Consider the following 17,919-nt stretch of genomic DNA (forward strand, 5'->3'; position numbering starts at 1 on the left):
TCCGCCTCCCAAGCGCGGGGATTACAAGCATGCGCCACCACGCCCAGCTTATTTTTTTATTTTGAGAGAGGGTCTCATTAAGTTGCCCAGGCTGGCCTCGAACTTGTGATCCTCCTGCCTTAGCCTCCTGAGTTGCTGACATTGCAGGCATGTGCCACTGCACCAGCTATTCTGTGTATGCATTGTCGCCATGTCATTATACCGGGTGTGGGTTTGTTCCAAGTACGCTGCCTCCTTGAGTGGCCCACCCTCCTCCCATGCTCCCTCTCTGGCCTCTCCCTGGCTCCTCCCTGCGTCTCCCACCCTGAGCCTGGGGCGTGGCCTCTGCTGCAGAGTCGTGCATCCACCATAATCCCTGGGTCCGTAAGCCCGCTAGGCTCCGAGTACAGCTGGGTGTGATTCCGAGACTGAACGCATACGAGCAAGTGTAGGAGAGATTCCCAGTGGACGCTGGGCCCTCTGCTGGGATCGGGGGCTTTGGAGGTTGCCGGGCAGCCGCCTCCCCACCCCTGACGTGCCCCTGTCCCCACAGACTACCCGTGGCGCTGGAGCCAGGCCGTCCCCATGAACTCCGCTCTCATCAAGTGGCTGTACCTGCCCGACTTCTTCAGGGCCCCCAATTCCACCAACCTCATCAGTGAGTGCTTGGGCGGGCAGCACCAGACGCAGGCCGTGCACTGGGCGGCGGGTCAACCTGCGCTTCGCAAGCTGGGGGGCTCTCTTCTGTGAGTGGGCTGCCCCTCCCTACAGACACATCCCGGTGCGCTGAGGGGCCCGACTTACATGCACTGGGCACATCAGAGCCGTGTGCACACCTGAGCCTGGTGCCGAACCCAAGCCCTCAACACGGCGCACTCAGGCCGCCCTGGACACTCCACACTCGCCCGTGCACCCCACATGCTCTGCCCTGTGTGGCCGCCCTACACGCCATTCACACAGGTGGCCGTGCGTGTGCCCCGTGTCCCGCAGGTGACTTCCTCCTGCTCCTCTGCGCCTCCCAGCAGTGGCAGGTGTTCTCGGCCGAGCTCACCGAGGAGTGGCAGCGCGTGGCCGGTGTCAACACTGACCGCCTGGAGCCGCTGCGGGGGGAGCCCAACCCCGTGCCCAACTTCATCCACTGCAGGTGGGTCGCGTGCCGCCGCCGCGGGGGCTGTGGGGCGGGGCCCGGTGGCCTCAGTGACCGCCTTGCCCACAGGTCCTACCTGGACATGCTGAAGGTGGCCGTCTTCCGCTACCTGTTCTGGCTGGTGCTGGTGGTCGTGTTCATCACGGGCGCCACCCGCATCAGCGTTTTCGGCCTGGGCTACCTGCTGGCCTGTTTCTACCTGCTGCTCTTCGGCACCACGCTGCTGCAGAAGGACAGCCGCGCCCGCCTCGTGCTGTGGGACTGCCTCATCCTCTACAATGTCACGGTCATCATCTCCAAGAACATGCTCTCGGTGAGCCGGCCCGCCCAGCCCCGCCGTGCTGCACTGCGCTGTGCCGCGCCGCTGACCCCTGCCCCGCCCCCAGCTCCTGGCCTGCGTGTTTGTGGAGCAGATGCAGAGCAGCTTCTGCTGGGTCATCCAGCTCTTCAGCCTCGTGTGCACGGTCAAAGGCTACTACAACCGTGAGTGGGCACGGCTGGCGGGCGGGGGCACGCGGGGACCCCCGACCCCTGCTTCTGGCCCTGGCCACAGACCCATGCTGGCACCCATCTGCAGCCAAGGAGATGATGAGCAAGGACCAGGACTGCCTGCTGCCCGTGGAGGAGGCGGGCATCATCTGGGACAGCATCTGCTTCTTCTTCCTGCTCCTGCAGCGCCGTGTCTTCCTCAGCCACTACTTCCTGCATGTCAGCGCCGACCTGCAGGCCACCGCCCTGCAGGCCTCCAGGTCAGCTCCGGTCCTGGCGTGTCTGTGACACGCAGCCCTCGGCAAGCAGCGGCGTCCGGGGCCGGGAAGGGCAGTGCTGGGCACCTTGCCACCAGCCCTGGCTTAGCAGTACTCGTGCCGCCCAGAGGGGGGGTTGAAAGGCCACTGTCCCCTATTCCCCATCACACGCGGCCCTCATCAGCCCCAGGACTGAGCGCTCGGAGGGGTGTGCTGTCCGCTGGTGTCTGGCCGGGCTTGTGGCCCGCCACTGGCCCAAGTGTCCTGGAGGGCCGTGACACAGTCTTAAGCTCCCCAGCAGAAAGCTGCCCCTCAGGCTGAACCCCGGCCTAGAGTTAGCCTCACCTGCCTCCCCAGAGAGCCCAAAGCAGGTGGGTGGGTCTGGAGGAGGCAGGAGGGTCTCCCCTCTCACCACACACGCTGCAGAGGTTGGGGTGGCGGTGCCAAGGGGGCCTCGGCGGGAGGGCCGGAGTAGACGCCTAGGAGCGGGCTCTTGGGCCAGAGGCGGGGAGCTGCCGCCTCACACCCCGTTCTCCACAGGGGCTTTGCCCTCTACAATGCGGCAAGCCTCAAGAGCATCGATGCCCACCGCAAGGCAGAGGAGAAGTCACTGGCCCAGTTGAAGAGACAGTAGGTGCCCTCTGGGCTGGGGGCACCGGGCTGCTCTGGCCAGCCCGTCGCTCAGAGCCGCCGCCCTCCCACAGGATGAGGCGCATCCGCGCCAAGCAGGAGAAGCACAGGCAGAGCCGGGCAGGCCGCAGCCGTCCCCAGCCCCAAGACCTTGAGGACCCCGGCCAGGAGCCAGGTGAGCACTCAAGTGCAGCTCTGGGAGGCCCCTGTGTCCAGGCACACCTGCGTCCGCCGGAGCCTGCCCGCGCCATGTGACCTGCGGAGGGCGCCCGGCCCTCCTGTCCTGTGCGATGTGATGTCCCGTCCTTCCTTGGGGCCGGGCCGTGTGGCCCCTGCCACTGTGGTTCCGTGTCTGTGTCTGCTGTGTGGTCTCTGCCCAACAGGCTGCCCTCACCTCCCTGGGCCCCCCTGCTGCTCACGCCCACCCTGCCCCTCCACAGGGCCCGGTAGCCCCGGGGGCTCCTCCCCGCCGCGGGGACAGTGGTGGCGCCCCTGGCTGGACCACGCCACAGGTACCCGCTCCAATGTCCGCCCACCCTGCTCCTCACCGGGCCTCCTCGTCCCGTCTGGTCTCGTCCTGCTCTTCTGGCCTGTGTCTGTGCATGCCCAGCTCCCTCGCCTGTGAAGCCCACGTGGCCACCTCCCCGGGGAAGGGTGGCCCGCGGGTGGTGGGGCCCGGGAAGCACATGGGTCCCATAGTTAAGGCCCCTGCAGGCTGATCCCACTGTGGAGCCCCGGGGCCCACTGGGGTCACCCTGCTCTCAACCCACCCTGCCCACAGTCATCCACTCTGGGGATTACTTCCTGTTTGAGTCTGATAGTGAGGAGGAAGAGGAAGCCCTGCCTGAAGACCCCAGACCATCGACACAGAGCGCCTTCCAGGTGAGGGGGGGGTCCTTTCCTCCCATCCCTGGAGCTCCTGACCTTGGACCCCGCAGCACAGACCGCCCCCCAGGACCTTAGAGCCCAGCTCCTCCATATCCAGAAGGCCCCAGACCCTCCAGGCAGCTGGGACACCAGGCGTGGGCACGGTCACCGGTGGCCACCTGCTCCTCTGCCACCCCCTGCCAAACCGCTGGCTCCCTGGCCCCTGTACCTGGCCCACAGGGTGGGCTCTCTTGCCTGGGGGCTGCTCCTGTGTCTTGGGCCAGCAGGGGCCTCTTGCCTGTCTTTGGGGTCCGGGTTCTCACAGTGAGGCCCTGGCACAGAAAGAGACTGCGTGGAGCACCTGCCTGCACTGGGTGCCCCCACAGCCCTGGAGCCCTGTTTCCAGAGGAGGCACAGGGTGTGGAGTCCCAGGCTGGGAAGGCACGTCAGAGGGCCAGGGTCCTCACGCTGAGGCTTCGCTGGCAGATGGCGTACCAGGCCTGGGTCACCAACGCCCAGACGGTGCTGAGACAGCGGCGGGCCCGGGCCCGGCAGGAACAGGCGCAGCAGGAAGGGCAGCTGCCAGCTGATGAGCCACGCAGGGGTGCTGGCGGGGACTCACGGGGCCAGGCGGCGCTGGCCAGCACCCTGCACCTAGCGGATGACCCCAGCCAGGAGGCGGAGCCAGCAGAGGCCCTGGAGGATGCGGTGGCAGGTGCGTGGCCCGCGGCCAGGCTGGGGGCCCTTCAGCTGGCCACTGCTGCAGCGCCCCCTGTGGTCCCGCAGGCCGCAGCCATGTGATGCAGCGCGTGCTGAGCACGGTGCAGTTCCTGTGGGTGCTGGGCCAGGCCACGGTGGATGGGCTGACACGCTGGCTGTGCACCTTCACGAGGCACCACCGCACCATGAGCGACGTGCTGCGTGCCGAGCGCTACCTGCTCACGCAGGAGCTCCTGCGGGTGAGCCCCGCGCCCTCCCCAGGCCGTGTCCACACCCCGCCCCCAGGCCATGTCCACACTCAGCCCCGGTGAGCCCTGCACCCCCTGCCCCTCAGGGCCACGTCCACACCCCGCCCCCAGGCCGTGTCCACACTCAGCCCTGGTGAGCCCTGCACCCCCTGCCCCTCAGGGCCATGTCCACACCCAGCCCCGGGTGATCCCCGGCCTCGCCCCACACGCTGTGTTGGGGGTGGGCCAGCCCGGGGCAGCCCTGAGCACTCTCTCCCCTCGTGCCCTGCAGGGTGGGGAGGTGGACCGGAGCGTGTTGGACCAGCTGTACCTGAGTGAAGCCGAGGCTACACTGCCGGGCCCCCTGGAGGCCCGGGATGGACCCAGCACAGTGTCAAGGTGGATGCGGGGCTGGGCTGGGCCGGGCCAGGAGACCCCTTCCCTGCCTGCCCTCGTCCTCTGAGCTCCTGCGAGGTCCCTAGCATGCATGCTCCCAGCTGGCCCAGCACTTGCTGTCCACCTTGGGCCACCTGTGTGACCTGGCTCTCCTCCTGCAGTGGGCTGGGGGCCGAGGAGCCGCTGAGCAGCCTGACAGACATCGCCAGCAGCCCGCTGAGCACGGGCTACAACACCCGCAGTGGCAGCGAGGAGGTCCTCTCTGACACCCAGCAGCTGGAAGCCGGGCCGGCCCTGAGCGGCTCTCAGGAGCTCCAGCCCAGCGCTCACTTGCGCACGCGCACGGCCAGCGAGCTGCTTCTGAACAGGTGTGGCGGGCGGCCGTCCCCAGCCCGGGGTGCTGAGCAGCGAGGGGCGGCCGAGGGATGGAGCCCGGGTCTCTGGACGGTCCCCGAGCTCCCTGCCGCCGCAGGTGCCTGTGCATCCCGGAGCTGGAGGAGGCGGAGCGCTTCACGGCGGGGCGGGGCCGCGCGCTGCGGCTGCTGCAGGCGCTGTACCAGTGCGTGGCCGCCCACTCTGAGCTGCTGTGCTACCTCATCATCATCCTCAACCACATGGCCACGGCCTCGGCTGCCTCGCTGGTGCTGCCGGTGCTCGTCTTCCTGTGGGCCATGCTGTCCATCCCGAGGCCCAGCAAGCGCTTCTGGATGACGGCCATCGTCTTCACCGAGGTGAGGGGTGGGCGGGTGGCCCCGGGCGGGGCGGGGCCGGCCGGGCGCAGCTGACCCTCCTCCCCGCAGGTCTCCGTGGTCACCAAGTACCTGTTCCAGTTCGGCTTCTTCCCCTGGAACAGCCACGTGGTGCTGCGGCGGAACGAGAACAAGCCCTACTTCCCGCCGCGCATCCTGGGCCTGGAGAAGACCGACAGCTACGTCAAGTACGACCTGGTGCAGCTCATGGCCCTTTTCTTCCACCGCTCCCAGCTGCTGGTGAGGCCCCGGCGGGCGGGCACCCTCAGCCGTGCCTGCGCAGGCGGCCGGCTGCACGTCGGCCCACGTGGCAGCCACCTCACTGTCCCTCCCTGCCTCCTCCAGTGCTACGGCCTCTGGGACCACGAGGAGGATCCACTCTCCAAGGGCCAGGGCGGGAGCAGCGGGAAGGACCAGGAGGCCGAGCAGGGGCCAGAGACCCCACGGGAGCCCCAGGAGCCAGAGGAGGCCACAGCCAAGGGCCACATCCAGGGGGACGCACGGGGCAAATCCGAGGGTGGGCCCCTGGAGCCCCCAGTGGACCTCAAGCCCCAGGACGCCAAGCGCATCAGCCTGCGCTTTAGGAGGAAAAAGAAGATCCCTGCACCCAAAGGAGCAGCAGTCATTGGTGAGGTGGCCCTGAGCCCACCCCAGCCCAGCTGCAGTTCTGGGGGAGACAGGCGGCAGGGCCAGCAGACCGTCAGAGAGGCCGGCCCATGAGAGGCGGGCCGGGCTCGGGCAGCACCTGGGCCATGCGCCTCTGGCTTTCAGGGCCTCAAGGAAGCGCTTAGCTGCTTGAGTGCCAGCGGCAGAGCTCGTCCTGGCGTGGGTGATGGCAGGGCCTTGGGCTGGCCCCTCACCCACCCCCTTGCTGGTGGCTTTGGCCGGGTGCCCGTGGTCACTCCGTTGGGCTGTCACGTGGGGCGACGCCAGCCTCCGGGTGGCCAGGAGACCAGCGGTCCCCGAGGCTCAGTCCATGGCCCTTCTCCCTGCAGAAGCTGAGGATGGGGAAGAGGAAGACGGGGAAGAGAAAGAGGCCGCGGGGAGAAAGAAGCCAAGCCGTTCCCAAGAAAGGATGAAGGCAGCTGGGCGCAGGCTGCAGAGCTCCTGCCTGGCCCTGTGAGTGGTCTGGCGGAGGCCGCGGCGGCGGGTGGGGGGAACCCAGGCCTGGCTCCCTGCTGACCCCACTCTCACAGGGCCCAGAGCATGTACCGGCCCCTGCGGCGTTTCTTCCACGACATCCTGCACACCAAGTACCGCGCGGCCACCGACGTGTACGCCCTCATGTTCCTGGCGGACGTCGTGGACTTTATCATCATCATCTTTGGCTTCTGGGCCTTTGGGGTGAGCTGGGCCCGGGCACTGGGTGGGCACTGCCCCACGGCTAGCAGGCCCTGGCTCGGGCCCCAGCGGCACGCTCCCGTTACAGAAGCACTCGGCGGCCACAGACATCACGTCCTCCCTGTCAGACGACCAGGTGCCCGAGGCCTTCCTGGTCATGCTGCTGATCCAGTTCAGCACCATGGTGGTCGACCGCGCCCTCTACCTGCGCAAGACCGTGCTGGGCAAGCTGGCCTTCCAGGTGGTGCTGGTGCTCGCTATCCACCTCTGGATGTTCTTCATCCTGCCGGCCGTCACCGATAGGTGGGTGGGCAGCGTGGCGGGCCGCGCCGGGCCGGGCCGCTGGGGCTGCTGCTAACCCCGCCGCCCTGCCCCAGGATGTTCAGCCAGAACGCCGTGGCCCAACTCTGGTACTTCGTCAAATGCGTCTACTTCGCCCTGTCCGCCTACCAGATCCGCTGCGGCTACCCCACCCGCATCCTCGGCAACTTCCTCACCAAGAAGTACAACCACCTCAACCTCTTCCTTTTCCAGGGGTGAGTGTGGGCAGCAGTGTCCAGGGCGAAGCGCGGGCCCCTGGAGCTGTAGCGGGATGGCCCCTAACGGGGCCGTGGCCTTGGCAGGTTCCGGCTGGTGCCCTTCCTGGTAGAGCTGCGGGCTGTCATGGACTGGGTATGGACTGACACCACACTGTCCCTGTCCAACTGGATGTGTGTGGAGGACATCTATGCCAACATCTTTATCATCAAGTGCAGCCGGGAGACAGAAAAGGTACCTGGGCCAAGGCGGGGTGGGGCCCAGAGGGAGCTCGGCTCCGGGGTGGGGGCACGGCCCCGGTGGGCAAGGCCGGAGCAGCCACAGGCTGAGGCTTTCTGAAGCTCTTCCAGGCAGGAGGAAGCGGGCTGGTGGGCGTCAGAAGGTGAAGTTGGCCTTGGCCCTCTAGAAGAAAGCGCAGCAGAGCAGCCGCTGAGCCGGGCCTGGGTGGGGCAGGACAGGCTGGACCTCCAACACAACGCACTCACTGAGTAGTACTGGGGGTGGAACCCAGGGGCATTCTACCAAAGAGCTACAACCCCGGCCCTATTTTTAATTTTGAAAAAGGATCTCACTGAGTTGCAGAGGGTCTAAGTAGCTGAGGCTGTTCACGAACCATTGATCCTCCTGTCTCAGCCTCTCAAATGCTGGGATTAGAAGCATGCGTCACCATGCCTGGCTTAGTTCTTTATTTTGAAGCAGGCTCTCACTAAGTTGTGGAGGGCCTCACGAGTTGCTGAGGCTGGCCGCAAATCATCAATCCTTCTGTCTCAGCCACCAAGTACTAGAATTACAAGCGTAGGCCACCATGCCTGGCTCGAGACTTACTCATTGAAAATGAACAGTTAAAGCCAGGCATGATGGGCCATGCCTCAGTACTTGGGAGGCTGAAAAAGGAGGAGTACAGGTTTGAGACCAGCCTCAGCAACCCAGTGAGACCCTGTTTCAAAACAAAAAAATAAAATAGGGCTGGGGAGGCAGCACATACTACAAAATACATGTACAGCCCAGTGGGTTTTCAGTGTACGAACAAAGCTGTGCGTCACAATTTTAGAACATTTCCTCCTTCCAGAAACCCTGCTCCCACTAGCAGCCACGCCCCGTTCCCTCTAACCCTGGTCCAGCAGCAGGCTCCCTCCTGCCTTGGATCTGCCTGACCTTGCGGGCGGCAGTGCCCGTCCTTGGTGCCTGGCCTCCACTCTGCGTGGTGGCACACGGCCACTTCATTGCTTCTTGTGGTTGAACAGCGTCAGGCTGCGGCCTCCAGTGCCCCCCCCATCCCTGCGGCACCGGCGAGTCCGCTCCCAGGGCAGAGACCGGAGGTGCTCTTTGCACACCCTGGTCCCCAGGGCTTCACCAGGCGGCGGCTTTGCGCGCACCCCAGGGTCTGCCTGCCCCTTCGTTTTCTTCACGGTGTCTTTTGAAGCACAAGAACTTCTGGAAATGCCGTCTGTTTCCCCCACTCATGTTTTTGGTGGTACATCCAAGACAACCACTTGTTTCTTGAGAGTGAATTCCCGCATCACACTCCGGCCCAGTCTGTGGCTTGTGTGTGCAGAGCGGGCTGCTTTGCTCTGGCACGTGTGTGCGTGTGCAGATCTCCCGGCACCATGCAGTGGCCAGGGCCTGGCCAGTCCGCCAGCCCTGCGCGAGAGGACTTATTTCTGGCCCTCGGGTCTGTCCACCCACCTGGGCCTCTTGCCGACAGCGCACTGTTTGTGCCAGTGTCAGGCTGGGGTTGGGGACTGTGGCCCGAGGGGCTGGGAACGTGACCTGTGTCTCTGGCCCCCAGAAATACCCACAGCCCAAGGGTCAGAGGAAGAAGAAGATCGTCAAGTACGGCATGGGCGGCCTCATCATCCTCTTCCTCATCGCCATCATCTGGTTCCCACTGCTCTTCATGTCCCTCGTGCGCTCCGTGGTGGGCGTGGTCAACCAGCCCATAGACGTCACCGTCACCCTCAAGCTAGGCGGCTATGAGGTGAGTGGGGTCCCCGACCCGTTCACCACGCAGCGCGAGGGTGGGGTCCGGGGGCCGCGCAAAAGGCATCTCAGGGCGCCCTCCTGTGTCTGTCCCCAGCCCCTGTTCACCATGAGCGCCCAGCAGCCGTCCATTGTGCCCTTCACGCCCAAGGCCTATGAGGAGCTGTCCCAGCAGTTTGACTCCAGCCCGGTGAGTGGCCCACACAGTGTCCACCTGTGGCTGGGGAGCCGGGGGCCAGCTGCCCACTGAGGTGTCCCCTACAGCTGGCCATGCAGTTCATCAGCCAGTACAGCCCCGAGGACATTGTCACGGCCCAGATCGAGGGCAGCTCGGGGGCGCTGTGGCGCATCAGCCCGCCCAGCCGGGCCCAGATGAAGCGGGAGCTCTACAACGGCACATCCGACATCACCCTACGCTTCACCTGGAACTTCCAGAGGTGGGTCCCGCCAGGGGTGGGCCCGCGTGGGGGCGGTGGGTGCTCCCCGCAGGGCTCAGGCTGCGCCTGCCCGCCCACAGAGACCTGGCCAAGGGCGGCACCGTGGAGTACACCAACGAGAAGCACACCCTGGAGCTGGCCCCCAACAGCACGGAGAGGCGGCAGCTGGCCAGCCTGCTCGCAGGCACGTCGGACCAGTCTGTGTGAGTGGGGTCGCGGCAGCGGCGGGGGGGCGGGGCTGGCTGGACCCGACCTGCTTGCTCCCCACAGGGTCATCCCTCACCTCTTCCCCAAGTACATCCGTGCCCCCAACGGGCCCGAGGCCAGCCCCGTGAAGCAGCTGCAGCCTGGTGAGTGCGGCCGGGCGGACGCGCCTCCTGGGTTGAGGAGGCGCCATGGCTCCCACTGAGCCCTGACTCCCGCAGGTGAGGAGGCCAACTACCTGGGCGTGCGCATCCAGCTGCGGAGGGAGCGCGTGGGCTCGGGGGACGCCGGCTTCCTGGAGTGGTGGGTCATCGAGCTGCAGGACTGCCAGGCCGACTGCAACCTGCTGCCCATGGTCATCTTCAGTGACAAAGTCAGCCCGCCCAGCCTGGGCTTCCTGGCTGGCTACGGGTGAGCACGGGCGGGCCGGGCCTCTCCCAGCTGGCTGGCGGCGGGCGGGCTCAGCGGCCTCCTCACTCACGCCGCACGCCTGCAGGATCATGGGGCTCTATGTGTCCATCGTGCTGGTCATCGGCAAGTTCGTGCGGGGCTTCTTCAGCGAGATCTCGCACTCCATCATGTTCGAGGAGCTGCCGTGCGTGGACCGCATCCTCAAGCTGTGCCAGGACATCTTCCTGGTGCGGGAGACTCGCGAGCTGGAGCTGGAGGAGGAGCTGTATGCCAAGCTCATCTTCCTGTACCGCTCGCCCGAGACCATGATCAAGTGGACGCGCGAGAAGGAGTAGGAGCCGGACTCCTGGGCACCGGGAATGAAGGAGCCGCCGCAGGGCGGGGCCGGGCAGGTGGCGCTCCTCGGCCAGCCGCGACTGTCCTCCCTGGCCGCGGGCCTGTGCTGCTGTCCGGAGGCGCTGTGTTGTCCCCGCCCACGCCACACTGGGTCTGGGGGCCAGCCCTCCCTTCCCCAAGCGTACTGTAGGGTTTTCTAATTAAAACATTTTTATTTATACAAACATGGCAGGCAACCCTGCTGCAGTCTTCCAAGGCTCAGCTCTGATCCAACGCCGCCTCGTCTCCATCGCTGTCCTCGATCAGATATTCCCCGATCTCCTGCATGACCCAGGCCCTGGGGGGTGTGGGGGGGGAGTGCAATGGGTACCCACCCAGGGCTCCCGCCCAGCAGCCCACATGCCCCAGAGCTGCACGGTACCTCTGGCTGCGGAGCCGGGCCTCAACCAGGATGTGGGGGGGCAGGGACTCCAGGGCGGGCTGCAACAGAAGCAGGGCACTGAGGACCACTGCTGCTGGGGGCCTGCCCCAGCCAGGATGAGCGGTCCACTTACCACGTCCTTCATGTTCACGCGGCAGCCGTAGCACAGCTGCTCCATGACGCACGCCTGGGCCCCCTCCCTGTGGAAGCAGAGCTGGACGTGTGGACCTGGGCCAGCAGGGAGGGCACCCCCCAGGCCGTGGCCTTCACCCCCTGGCTGGCCATGGGGTAGGCGGGCAGGACTCACCCGTCACAGGCTGCTTTGCAACAGGCCTGGCCCTCCCCCGAAGTGCAGCCGGGCGAGGCAGGCACGCCAGCCTCAGCTGTGGGTGGCCGCAGCTGGGAGAGGTGTGTGGTCTGAGCCCCAAAAGCTGTGGCACTGTCTGCAAGCAGAGATGGGCTGAGGGAGCCTGGGGGCTGACCCCCGCTCCCGCTCCCGGCCAGCCCCCCCCCCCCACACACACCTTCAGTGTCGATGTCCAGCATGCACAAGCAGAGGAGACAGCGGGGGCCCGAGGGGCTGGCGCCGCCCTCCCTGGGGGCCTTCTCCAGCTTCTCGCCTGTCCTGTGGTGGTAGCGGCAGTCATATGCACCGCCAGCCAGGGCTCCGCTCCTCCCACCCCGGCACAGGCAGAGGCACAGCCACCCGCCCGCCCCACACACCTGTACACGGTGCTGACCGTGGAAGGGAACTGGCTCTGCAGCCTGAGGATGAAGGCCTCCATGAGCCGGTGGATGCTGGCCTGCTCGGGGGCCTAGGACAGGTGGCGGGCTGCGGGAGGCCTCGTGCAGAGGCCAGCCGGGCATCCACCCTACTGCCCCAAGCTGCCCGCCCCCAGCTCACCCAGGAGGGCCCACCTTGGTGTCAACGGCTGGAGTGATGACCGAGGGCACAGCAAATAGGCGGTTGTAGAAGGCAACCTCCTTCAGGGTGTGGTCCCGCATGGGCCGCACCACCACCACGTCCCCGTGTCGCTCATCCGAGAAGCCCTGGGTGAGGGGCCAGATGGTCACAGTGCTGGGACTGGCCCCAGGCCCTCCTCCCCGCAGGGCACTGAGGTGGACCCAGCTGCTTTCAAGGGAAGGAGCGCGGGCGAGGGTGGCTGGGAGGCGTACCGTGTCCCAGGCAAGGAAGGCCCCTCTCCCCAGGGCCAGGTTGGTCATGAGCTTGATGGCCAGGCGGGTGCAGCTGTCCCCGGTCATCACCTTGGAGTAGCCGTGCACTCGAGCCACGTGCAGGATGAGGTGGGTCCTGTGGTGCAGAGGCAGCGTCAGGGCAGCCAGGCGGGGCCCGGGGGGGCTCAGGGCCTGGGGGGCTCACCTCAGCGTCTGCAGGAGCTCCTCCTTGGCTGTCAGTGTCTTCACGGAGCTGAACAGTTGGGACAGGGCCTCGGTCTGGGCGGGTGTGGGGGACATGGCCAGGCATGGGGGCCCCAGGAGGCCCTGGGTGTGGGGACACTCGTCCTCCTGAGCTGGTCGGGAGCTGCCTGCAGCCCCCAACGCATGCTGCTGCTGGAGGAAGCTGTTGACAGCCGCCTTGTAGGTCCCCTCAGTCCCTGCTGGCTCCTGGGCAGAACACCGAAGCACCGACGGCGGCAGGCCAAACACCTTCCAGGACGTGAGAGAGCAGTGAGGCCCTACACTACATACCGGGGAAACTGAGGCCCGGGACTGGCCCTCCTGGGTACTGCCGGGGCCCTCGCCAGGGCTGCCGCCCACCTCCTCTAAGGCGACCACGTGCCACGGAAAGCCAACACTTTGCAGGATCTGCTGCACCTCGGCCAGGGTCTTTGCTCTGTCCTCTAGGCTCCGGCCACACACTGCTCCCTCTGCAGAACCCAGACAGGAAGGTGTTGGGCTGGCAGGGTACCACGGCCTCTGGGTGGGGGCAGGCTGAGAACAGCAGGTGCCGACAGTTCCCTCTGGGGCATTTTCAAGTGGGCGGCGGGCTCCCCTAGAGACTAGCCCTGCTGTCCCAGCCCTCCACACACTCCCTCTTGTCAGCAATGGCCTCACCCTTTCCAGCTGCTGGACCCATGATGGGACGGGCCATGGGGTGTTCCTACCCCTCCCCAGCTAGCCCTCACTGAGGCCCCAAACAGGGGTGCAGTCTGATGCTGGGAACAGCGCTGTCTCCTCCAGGAAGGCGCCCCAGCGGGCCTTGACATGCAATAGCCCTCTGGACAAGTCCCACCAAAAGGGGGCCGTGGGCTCCTGCCAGGGGCTGGGGCCCAGAGGAGGGGCCACACGTACCATCCACATACACAACCCCCGGCACAAAGCGCAGTCTTTTGGCAGAATCTTGACTCAGGCCCTGGAGAAAGAAGTGCTATGGACTCAGGCCCTGCCCGTAAGCCACTGGGCAGCTTCTGGCAGAGGCCCCAGTCCTGGACTTAAAGCCCTCCTTGGGAGGAGGGCGGACCCTGTTCTAGTAGACAAGGCTGTTCAGACTCCCGCCTGGATGGGCCCTGCGGGTGAGTTGCACAACCCAGCTTGCTGGAAGGCGGGCCATCGGCCTCCCCTCCCCTCCCCATGAAAACGAGCCCCCCTCTGCAGAAAGCCCGGCACCCGCCCTCACCAGCCTGCCCTTGATGTGTGTACCACTTTCCTGAGACAAGCCGCCTGCCCGACCACCTTGGGCTGCTCAGAAAGTGTTCCTGTACGTAATAGCACACCAGAGGCGGGCATCGCTGGGCACAGGAGTAACACCAGGTGCTCACAAATGGCCTTGGTGGGGGCTTATCTCACCGCCCGTTGGCAGCTTAACAGGCTGAGAAAACCAACCGAAGGAGCACCATGCAGGGGCCGGCACCACCGCACCAAGCCGAGCGGGGGCCACAGCCCTCAAGGCTGCACCCACAGGAGATATGGCGGGAACGGGCACTCCCTTCCCGAGACCTCAGGGAAGTCCCACACCCCAAGTCCCAGGCCTGCTCCTTGCGCTCCGCCCACACGCTGTGTCCCCCAGTCCAGCTCTCCCAGCAACACGCCCTCAGGTCCCCACGAGGTGGGCCTGGGTGAGCTCTGACACCGTGGCCCCAATCACACTTCTCTGCAGGTTGGGTGCGTGGCACAGCTGCGTGCACCTGCTGTGGAGCACCTGAGAACCCTCTGGGTGCCCGGCAGGGGGCTCATGCTCTCTCCCACGCCAACCAAGAGCCCACAGTGCTGGCTGGGAAGGGAAGCACCCCTCCTCAGCTCAGCCCCAAGGCCTGGGGTAGTGTAGACGCACCTCAAGAACCTGCCAGATCATGGAGCTGGACGAAGGGCCCCCAGACCACGCCAAGAGCACCTGGGGAGAAGACGTGCCGGTGAGGGCGTGTATCCCTAACATGGCCCGTCCACCCCACCTCACAGACAGCCCCAGACAGAGTCACCTCCAGGCCCAGGGAACAGCTGTGCTACGGTGGGGAGGGTGGCAGGGCCAAGAGCCAGGTCCCGCCCGCACCTACCTTTTCTCCAGGGAAGACGAGCCGGTTCTTCCCCAGCATGGCTCTGAACTTGTGGATGTAGAAGGCCTTGAAGCAGTCCCTGCAACACAGATGCCCAGGCCGGGCTGTTGGGCCTCCCGCGGGCAGCAGCCAGGCCCCAGGTGCACCCCGGAGGCAGCCTGTGCACATGAAGGCTGGCAGTGGCGGGGGGCATCTCCTCCAGGCGTGGGCCACCTGGGGTGCGGGGCCACAACTACTGCCCCACAGATGCTCAGGACGGCCCAGAGCGCAAGGACAGACTCAGCCCCGCACAAGCTGAGATGCCTGACCCGCAGACAGTGTGCTGATGGCTGGCCTCTGAGGCTGCCGCAGGCAGAAGCAGCCCCTCTCTGGAGGAGAGCGCGCACTGGGCAGGCTGCAGAGAGGGCCCCACATTCTGGGCCTCTGGGTCTGTACAGGAGAGACTCTAGTGTGCCAGGCCACCTGAGCGGACATGGGCACAAAACTTGAGCAAATGCAGAGGCCTGGGCTCCTCCCAAGCCACAGCATCAGAACGTCCAGCTGGGGCCTGGGAAGCTGCGCCCCAAACACTCCAACTGACTCGTGGTAACTAGGTCCGAAGTTCTCCCCCTGCTGCAAGTTGGAACCACACAGACCAAACGAGTCTGAACTGGGCCTGTGCAAGGCCCTTGTTGGATCCCTAGCACCTCAGACAGTAAGAAATTAACAGTGCACAACACCACAGTAGAGAAAGGGTTAAGACAGGAGACATCTGGTCCTCCCCTTGGGAAGCTATGAAAATGTACAAATGCTAAAATGGATATAAAGTAAAGGAAAGATGACTAGGGGTTTCTATTTTAAACACCCAAAGGTAGAGCATCTGTTTGCCTAGCGTGTGCAAGGTCCTGGTTTGATCCCTAGCACCACACCAAAAAAATTAAAATGGACCAAAGCTCTCCTGGCAGGCTGGGTGGGAGGTCGGGCAGAGCAGTCTTGAGCTCGGGCATCCAGACGCTGCTCTCCACACCCCCAAGCCTGCTTCCTTCCCGGCAGACATTCCCTGTATCCACAGATGCTTCCAAACGCTCACCAGGCACTGTGTACACAGGGCCAACTGCCCCACACTGTGGGCCCTCGTGCACCATAAAGCTGCTCCGAGTTTCAAGGCAGGACCTGAGCCTGGGACCTCAGTGGCTGGCCAGTGCCAGGGACCGGTCAGAGAAGTGCCACTCAGGAAGCAGCTGGGTTTTGTCCCAATGGTGAGGAGACAAGGGTGCTAGCTGGGGCAAGGAGGACCTTCCATTCAAGCGTCGTGGGTTCACAGAGGCATGCAGTTTGCACTCCAGGAACCACACACTTCCCAGCAGAGCCAAGAAGGCCACACTTCCCACACGGGCCTAACCGTAATTATCACAGACCCTCACTTGAAACCTCGACCTGGAGAACTGGCCTCCTATCCTTTCTCAAGACCACAAGAGCATAGGAAGGGAAGCTCTGGGCCCAAGAAAGGGCCCTGATGGCCACAGGCCTCACCTAGAGCTCTGTGGTCTATTCTCTGCAAATTCCCAAGAGACTGGAGTGCTTCTAAGTAGTTAAAGCAATTCCCGCCCAAGTTATATTTCCTAGTGACACATACCTCAGCCTTGAAATCTGCTGGGATCCCAAAAGATGATCAGGGATGTCTTTTGAAAACATGTCTTTTTTTTTTTTTTTTTTTTTTTTGCGGGTCTGGGGATGGAACCCAGGGCCATTTGACCTCCGAGCTTAACCCCCAGCCCTATTTTTTATTCTTTACTTTGAAACAGGGTCTCAGTAAGTTGCGAAGAGCCTCACTAAATAGCTGAGGCTGTCCGCAATCCTCCTGTCTCAGCCTCCTGAATGCTGGGATTACAGGCATGCACCACCATGCCCGGCTCCCCCACCATGTCTTTAAAGAGAAGAGCCTAAGATTTCTGGGGACCAACTAAAAAATATGGGGTTGGGGCCGGGCGTGGTGGTTCACACTTGTAATCCCAGCACGTGGGAGGCTGAGACAGGAGGATCGCACAGGCTCAAAGCCAGCCTCAGCTACTTAGACTCTCAGCAATTTGGTGAGACTCTGTTTCCAAATAAGGTATAAAATAGGTCTGGGAGTATAGCCTGGAGGTAGAAAAGCCCCTGGGTTCCACCCCCAGTACCACACACACACAAAAAGTGAGGTTGTAATTCAACTTAACAAACAGGCTATACCAAGAGCAGTACAAAAAAAAAAAAAAAAAAAAGCACCACAGTAATGAAAGGGTTAAAACAGGAAAGACCTGGTCCTTCCCTTGGGAAGCTCCGAGGCTGTGGAAGTGCACAAAAGGAGCGATGACACGGACCACACGAGAGTTACCGATGGAATGGAAGGTCTGTGTGCCGGCGCTCCTGTCCAAAGGGTTCTCCTCCCAAACTTCTGTCCCTCACAGGTAAAACGGGCATCTGGATATATTCCAGCTGCCCCCAAGTGCCCATCCCTTCTGCACGTTGGTCCATTGGACAACGCATCCCTCTTTCTTCTACATCAAGGATTGGACTCAGGAACACTCTATCACTGAGATACATCCAAATTATTTTATTTTGAGACAAGGTCTCCCAACTGCTGGCCTCACGCTTCCTCGGCCTTAGACTTCCGAGTGCTGAGCCCATCCTGCTCTCAACTCTGCCCATAAGCTCCTCAGAGGCCTTCCAGACCGGGCACCTGCACCCCCACGACAGGGCGGCCAGGGCAGCACGCCGCGCGGTATCAAGCACCGGTGCTCTGGGAAGTTAGACCAAGCCTTGGACGGCGGTCCACCGGGCCTCACCTGCAGAAGGCGTCGCCCGCTCGGATCACCACCACCGGCCGGCCTTCCTTGCACTTCACACACTTCTGCCCGCGGCTTTAAGAAAAGGAGCAAGAACACGGATGCACGGTCTCCGGGGAGACGGCATCCCTCTCCCACCCGAGCGGGTCCAACCACTGACGTCAAGGAAGGCCGGGGCTCTGAGGGCCTGGGGACGGGGGCCGGCCGCCGACAGCCCGCCGCGGCGCTCACCCCTGCCCGGGCGCCGGCCGGGGCTCCCCGGGCGCGGGCCCCGCGTAGTCCTCGCCCTCCTGACACATGGCAGCAGCCGCCGGCCGCGGGGGGCGCGCTGATGGCGTCACGCGACGGCGGAGACCGGCGCGCGCCGATGACGCCGCGCCGGCGCGGGCGCGCTACGATGACGCGCGCGGCCGTGCCGGTGACGTCACCGAGGCGCCGGCGCGGCCGTGACGCGCGGGCCCGGCCGGCCAGGACG

At 64.5% G+C, this 17,919-nt stretch overlaps 2 protein-coding genes across 2 annotated transcripts in view; one reads left to right on the forward strand and one right to left on the reverse strand.

The window, feature by feature from the left end:
* PIEZO1 (piezo type mechanosensitive ion channel component 1 (Er blood group)) overlaps positions 1-10,706 on the forward strand; it is a gene marked incomplete at both ends in the record, with an annotated part of 58,013 nt that extends 47,307 nt beyond the window's left edge. The window contains 28 exons of the mRNA XM_080702859.1: positions 533-637; positions 970-1,123; positions 1,196-1,439; positions 1,513-1,609; positions 1,704-1,875; positions 2,413-2,502; positions 2,577-2,677; positions 2,943-3,014; positions 3,284-3,384; positions 3,856-4,084; positions 4,156-4,328; positions 4,609-4,715; positions 4,874-5,080; positions 5,185-5,443; positions 5,513-5,701; positions 5,807-6,089; positions 6,457-6,580; positions 6,658-6,805; positions 6,891-7,105; positions 7,180-7,338; positions 7,426-7,573; positions 9,129-9,317; positions 9,417-9,509; positions 9,584-9,756; positions 9,837-9,959; positions 10,027-10,106; positions 10,182-10,371; positions 10,457-10,706. Coding sequence (XP_080558985.1) covers positions 533-637; positions 970-1,123; positions 1,196-1,439; positions 1,513-1,609; positions 1,704-1,875; positions 2,413-2,502; positions 2,577-2,677; positions 2,943-3,014; positions 3,284-3,384; positions 3,856-4,084; positions 4,156-4,328; positions 4,609-4,715; positions 4,874-5,080; positions 5,185-5,443; positions 5,513-5,701; positions 5,807-6,089; positions 6,457-6,580; positions 6,658-6,805; positions 6,891-7,105; positions 7,180-7,338; positions 7,426-7,573; positions 9,129-9,317; positions 9,417-9,509; positions 9,584-9,756; positions 9,837-9,959; positions 10,027-10,106; positions 10,182-10,371; positions 10,457-10,706 — 4,475 coding nt within the window. The remainder of the gene's footprint in view (positions 1-532; positions 638-969; positions 1,124-1,195; positions 1,440-1,512; positions 1,610-1,703; positions 1,876-2,412; positions 2,503-2,576; positions 2,678-2,942; positions 3,015-3,283; positions 3,385-3,855; positions 4,085-4,155; positions 4,329-4,608; positions 4,716-4,873; positions 5,081-5,184; positions 5,444-5,512; positions 5,702-5,806; positions 6,090-6,456; positions 6,581-6,657; positions 6,806-6,890; positions 7,106-7,179; positions 7,339-7,425; positions 7,574-9,128; positions 9,318-9,416; positions 9,510-9,583; positions 9,757-9,836; positions 9,960-10,026; positions 10,107-10,181; positions 10,372-10,456) is intronic.
* Positions 10,707-10,935: 229 nt separating this feature from the next.
* On the reverse strand, positions 10,936-17,743 carry CTU2 (cytosolic thiouridylase subunit 2; the record flags this gene model as incomplete). The annotated part of the gene is made up of 15 exons (XM_080702591.1): positions 10,936-11,044; positions 11,129-11,187; positions 11,262-11,328; positions 11,436-11,571; positions 11,653-11,753; positions 11,852-11,943; positions 12,047-12,178; positions 12,305-12,440; positions 12,510-12,796; positions 12,908-13,017; positions 13,442-13,502; positions 14,421-14,480; positions 14,641-14,719; positions 17,445-17,519; positions 17,676-17,743. 15 exons carry the CDS (start codon positions 17,741-17,743, stop codon positions 10,966-10,968), a joined length of 1,542 nt encoding a protein of 513 aa, XP_080558717.1. The 3' UTR covers positions 10,936-10,965.
* Positions 17,744-17,919: the final 176 nt, after the last annotated feature.

This window comes from Muscardinus avellanarius (assembly GCF_963383645.1).
Source record: "Muscardinus avellanarius genome assembly, chromosome: 10".
In the NCBI taxonomy this organism is placed as follows: Eukaryota; Metazoa; Chordata; class Mammalia; order Rodentia; family Gliridae; genus Muscardinus; species Muscardinus avellanarius.